This window comes from Sphaeroforma arctica, assembly GCF_001186125.1.
Source record: "Sphaeroforma arctica JP610 unplaced genomic scaffold supercont1.1627, whole genome shotgun sequence".
Taxonomy (NCBI): domain Eukaryota; class Ichthyosporea; order Ichthyophonida; genus Sphaeroforma; species Sphaeroforma arctica.
In genome coordinates, this window is record NW_014038931.1 from 6,335 (window position 1) to 12,742 (window position 6,408).

General features: G+C 46.7%; 1 protein-coding gene across 1 annotated transcript; it reads right to left on the minus strand.

Moving 5' to 3' along the window:
- Nucleotides 1–260: 260 nt before the first annotated feature.
- Nucleotides 261–5,610, minus strand: SARC_11318 (hypothetical protein; the record flags this gene model as incomplete). The annotated part of the gene is made up of 6 exons (XM_014294598.1): nucleotides 261–2,611; nucleotides 3,117–3,438; nucleotides 3,902–4,005; nucleotides 4,422–4,574; nucleotides 4,769–4,924; nucleotides 5,398–5,610. Coding segments are annotated over 6 exons (2,933 nt in total), but the record flags the coding sequence as incomplete, so codon positions are not given.
- Nucleotides 5,611–6,408: the final 798 nt, after the last annotated feature.

A 6,408-nucleotide genomic window follows, 5' to 3' on the forward strand; every position in this document is an offset into this window, starting at 1 on the left:
CAAGTGACTTATCTTGTTTCCAAGCACATGAACCCCAAAAACAATCAATTTGTACAATTTGCATCACAGTTTTCGTTTCAGTATGTAGCGGTAGCCACGAATCTGCCATTCTTGTGGAAATGTGCACGACACCATTGTTGGAAATTTGTAAGTTGTATCTCTTCGATGATGGACTCGTAAAGCCCATGTCAGACTAACCGGCCTCTGATACATACAGAATAATTCATCTCAAACTTTATTTTTTGTTTAAATAAAAAGCTCCAGCGCTCGCATAAGTGATGCGATAAGCTACGCAACCTCTGAACACTGACGAGAGTATCTACTGTATTATTTTATCTATTGAGTTTATATATCCAGCGGTAGTACTTGCACCGCCCTTGACACACATTGGTGTTGCAATTGACCTGCCCACCTACAGAGTAGAACACCCTCATCATTGCCGTTTCGGGTGTAGACAGCAAGTAGCGGTGTGTACTTGAGCCTTAACTATAGAAACGGAAAATCACTGCGAGCATACATATTGACTGAGCTCAAGGCGTGCAGCTTGGATGTGTGTTGCACTTATATATTTCGGTCCGGGAGTGGTAATCCTAGCTTAGTTTGGTAACAGATGAAGGGCCCATATCTCATCTCATATCAGCCGACGGCTTCATCCCGCCCACGTTCTCCATCAGCGTTGGTGACAGAAAGTGGATCAGTGAGTCATCCTCACTGTCATTGCCCTCCACACCCGTACGCGACCCGTTCTCGCCCGTCAACGCTCGGGTCTTTCTGGGAAGTGTGCGCGTGGCTGGGTCTGCCTGCGCTGCAATCTCGGCACCGCCATTTGACACCTTTTCGTCGCCGGAAGGAACAGGTGAGGGCGTGCACCTCTCACCGCGGCCCTTGGACCGGCTGGTTTTGGGTTTCGGATTCTTCTTTACATGCATCTCCACCTCACTACCCGCCTTCTTCAGCCTCATCCGATTCGATAACCTCGCTTTCTGTGGCGTTCGGCCTCTATTGCCGTCTTCACTGTCATACGCACTACCGGCCCCCGACATGACGTCCGATTCTTTACCACTCCTCCGGCTAGATATGGGCGAGGCAAGGTGTGCTAGCTCTCTCGCGAGCAAGCTTATGCTCCTCTTGTGTCGCTTGGGTTCCTTCTCCGCGGTGTGATTCTGTCGCAGGCTTTTGATACTCGTGATGCTCGTATTACTGGTTGTATCCCAATTAACGTCTTGCGGCTGCAATGCCCCCAGTGGATCCGCGTGTTTCCCATCATCGTACCAAGCCGCCGTACCAACCCCAGCCCCAGTCCCACTCCCGTTGACCCCATTAACACTCAGATTGGTGCCACTTCTCGGCGACAGGCTGACTTCATTAAAAGTCACCCCGGAACTGCGTCCCGACAGTTGCTCAGCGTACACGCCCTCGTCACTCAAGGCTCGAAACGGGCCGGACGGCGACGGCGACGTCACGGGTGCGAGCTGCGCCTGGTGTGAATCCGTACCACCCGTCCTGTAGGCCTTTGTATCGTCAAAGGGGTTGTACATAGACACCGCCGGTACAGAGGCACTCTTGGCTAGCTGTACATCGTCGCAGTCGATAGTGGCCGGTACGTGATCGCTGTCGGTCAGCACTACGCTCTGAGTGTGGACCAAGGGGATGCTGTTGACGCCCTTCGACTCACTGTCACCGTAAGGTCCCGTACTGGGACTGTGTACACTCTCGATCATACCCAGCCCACTCGTCACGGGCTGGTTCAGATCTATGGCATTCGCGTTGGGGCCTAATCGCCGGGCTGTATCGTCCTTCAATTCCGCCTTTCTCGTGCCCATAGTATCACCGCCCCCACCGACCGCCTCTCTAGCACCGTCCCCGTGCTCGACCACGCGACTTGACACACACCTCCGTCGCGCCTGCGTCAGATTGGCTCGTACCTTCTTTATACGAAAGCATAGTTCGTTGACCTTACAGTGCTTGTCCGGTGGGCAGGCGCATCTCGACACGCTGCACGCACACGTGGTATCGGCCCCACACCCCGCACACAACGGCATAGCCATCAGGGGTGCGCTCTCAAAGTCGTCGTCTGCGTCTGTGCTACTATCTCTACCAGTACAAGTCTTGTCGTGGAGGTGCCGTCGCTTATCCATGTGGGTGTGGGTGTCCGTCATATCTCCGACATGCACCAGTTCAAACTCGCTTTCCAGCGTGCTACTATCCACACACGTATCTCGCTCTCCCGTCCTGGGCACCGTATCCATACTCCTCCTTAGCCCACTGCTGCCCTCGCCTCTCTGGCCCCTCTCGTGCTTAAGCACCGCCCAGGCACTCTTGTTCTTACTCGTACTGGCTGGGTTGCCGAGCAAGCTCTGGCGCCTATACCCCGCTGCAACGGACCCCAGCGACTGCGCGTGCATGAGTGTATTGCCGCGCCCTTGGCCTTCCGTTGGGCTTCCGCCAACTACACTGTCGCGTGTGACACCGCGGAAAGACGAACTGTAGGTCTGCATGCTATCTGCACGCAGGATATTAGGCGCGGACCCCATCGGCCGGCTACGTTGACTGGAGTAGGTGGTTCGGGGTTGGTAGGTGCCTTCGTCTTGGCATACGGGGTAGTCTTTAGCTGTGTATGGTTGTTCAAAGGGTGTGGACGAATGAGTGTCAGTGGGTACCCAGGGGTGCCGGGAGTTGTCAAGGAGTGTCGAATGAATAGGACAGCCAATCATTCAACTCCACGCATCATTGCATGCGTGAGGGAAAAGTTAATGGTGGTAATGGATATTCGCAGACTATCCACTATGAAGGCTGAGGCCTTGCGAGGGATTGCTAAGCGGGCACATACAAAAAATAAAATATGTGTAAGAAATAACAGTTGAGAGGGTCTGCTAAGGGCTCACGTAACCACACATATATACCTGTATGGAAGTAGAAGGGGATTTAAAAAGAAAACGTACAAACACATATGTATGAAGAAATAGCAGTGGTTTTGAGAAGAAAATGCACACACATATATACCTTTCTAGAAAAAGTATAATGGGTTTCGAAAAGAAAACGTACACACACATATATACCTCTGTGGAAGAAGTAAAAGAGGTTTTGAAAGAAAACGTACAAACATTCACATATACCTGTATGAAAGAAGTAACTGAGCCGTTTGCTGGTGGCGAACAGCTTCGGGAAGAACAGGACAATCGTGATGAAACAACCCGAGATAAACACCACGCCACACGCCGAGAAGATGAACGCGTTGGTGTTGCCTTCGACCAGCATGAAGATCATGATGGGGCACATCACGGATGTAACAAACAGGATCTGGTAGATAACCGCCAGCATGAAGCTCGTTTCGTTGTACTCGCTCGGAACTCCACGAACCAGGAATGACATGACCATTGCGATGAAGAGTAGAGCGACCGCCCACAAAGCCACAGGGAGGATGTTCGCAATGTTTACCTGTGCACGTGTGCGTGTGTGCGTGTGTGCGTGTGTGGAGATAGTGTGAGAGTGCAGCGTATTCTATCAGGATCTGTTGCCGGCAAGTACATGTGTACACCGTAAACTTCGACGACTGCTACAGCAACAATACAACGGTGACTTCTACCTTTAAGTGAATCATATAAGTAGTCACATCGATAAATACTACTATATATGTCGACACTTCCAAGCGTAGACTTACTCCGACCGCTTCTATATATTCGGCTACTAGCATATAGGTACAACACAATACTACATTGACCGATAAAACTATAACTGGCTATACTGCAACTGTATTAAAACTACAAGTATACACCAATACATGCATCATGAGCTTGAATCGAAAAATTCCACAATCACAGTATATCGATACTTCTATCATAGTTTGATATCTAGTATTTTAACTATCAACTTTCATCAAACAACGATGCCTCATACTTACATCGATAGACTCTACCATAACGCCCGATAGGATGAAAGTGCCGGACTGGGGCGATTCTAGCGTGAGTGTTGTTTGCGTCATAGATTCGTTCGAATAGCCCTGGCCTGCATGGTGTGGCACAGTGCATGGTGTCAATTTTACTCTGTGTATTGTGATACACAATTATTGAGTACACACAACTCGGATGATGCGACAGTCTGTACTTCCAATAGAATAGTAAATACAGGAGTATATATACTTGTACTTCCCGATAAAAATGATAGAATGCTATCGAAGACCGTTGAACAACGATTCAGCCTTTTACGGCATGTGTAGATAATGATACAAGCTGTGTCTTCTATTCGCAGTAGATAGGCCCATTGAAAGACGCTATGAAACGAGCTGTCGAGAATTAAGCGGGGACACGGACAGACACCCATGCGAGAATATTGACGATACTAAGTATCCCTTCGAATACACACCAAAGCAAGAAAATAGAACAGAAAAGTACCGTTCGAGTGGAGGAATAAACTTCACCTACCCATGAAACACGTGGCCAGGAGAATGACTATAGCAATGGCCATGAAGCCGATGAAGGGAATCATCAGATCCCTATCTCTGAGCTTGAGCGACCGTTTAAGATCGTTGTTGGAAACGAAGATCTTCCACACACGGTACAGTTTGACTATCAGCGCTGCGGTGGTGAGAGTGTGGTTTTGGTATGTGGCAGAGGAATGATAACTTGCACGAATTACGATGGTCAGTACCATCTATGGGAATGATTTCGACCACTCATTGATAGAAACCCTACCTTGTACACCAAATGCGAGGCACGTTACTAATCTAAGGGGCGCTTCAGATGCAGATCTAGTTAAAAATGGTACGTACCTGCCATGATCAGATTGATGGCGAGGCAGATCAGAACTATCTGCAGCGACATTTTGGGCGGGCTATTGGGTCCTACAAACATTGTGGCTCCGATGAAGGCTATGATCACACCAGACAGGATGATCTGGCAGAACAAGTAACTGCCGCCTCGTACAGCTGTGTAGGCAAATCGAATCAGAACGTCAGTGGTTGACATGGATGGGGATGCGGGGGGCGTTAATAGTGAAACTTGCCTGAATAACCGGACGGGATACAGCACTGACTACCGGTGCGACTGTAGTGGGGTATCGAATGGGAAGGTAGAAGACTAAACTATAACCGAAATGCTGAGGATAAATAGCATATCTGTCAGAATAATCTGACAGAACAAGTACAACCGCCTTGCACAACTGGATATAATAATTAATCGAACTGCAACTAAATGGCGTGCATAAAAACGCTGATCAAGCCTGACCAGCACAAAAAACGGACAGAATAAAAGCCGATTCACATAGCTGCGTTATGGAAATAGAAGGGAACATACGTATATAAAAGATCCAGTATGTATTGTAACTCATATGACTCTGGTGATACATATACCTCCTTGTGTAGGTGTACTTGCATTTTTGTGTTATTTGGATACAACTCACCAGAATGGCCTCTGCGGCAGTGTAGTGCAATGGACGTGCACACACACAGCAGCAGACCCACCGAGCACAGCCCGTAGATGCCATAGGCAGTGCTTGTGTGGTAACCAATGAAGTTACAGCCGTACTCATAAGTAGTATTTGTGAATGGTAGCACACCCGGTGCCCACTTGCACGTCCTGATGTATGACGGTTCGTATACTATCAGCGCCTTACCTGAGAAGAAAGGGAGAGTGTGGAATGAATGCTAGGGTAAGATACTCAATTGGAATAAACGCGCGTGTTAAAAATATGTCTTTTATATACATGATCAGATGCTGCTGATAGAATACAGAACACCTCCCAGATGATGTTGAAGTGTACCAATACACACAAGTATATATAAAAACATTGACCAACAAATAGTACAGTATGACCTGCCTGCTTGAGTATGCCCGTTTAAAGCCTTAAAAACCATACATAAATATATAGATACATAGATACATCCATACATACATACATACATACATACATACATACATACATACATGCATGCATACGCACATACGTAGGTACGTACAAAAATACATTTATGTATATATGTATTTATTTCTGTATGTATGTATATATGTATGTATGTATGTATGTATATATGTATGGATGTATAGATGTATGGATGTATGTATGTATGTATGTATGTATGTATGTATGTATGTGTGTATGCATAAATGGATGTATGTATGTATGAATTTATTTTTATATATATGTATGTATGGATGTATGTATGTATGAATGTGTGTATGTATGTATGCATACATGTATGTATGTATGTATGAATGAAAGTATGTATGTACGTATGTATGCATGTTTGTATGTATGGATGTATGTATGCATGTATGTATGAATGTATGAATGTATGAATGTATGAATGTATGTATGTATGTATGTGTGTATGTATGTATGTATGTCTGTATATTTGTATGTATGTATGTGTGTATGTATGAAAGAATGCACGTATGCATGTATGTATGTACG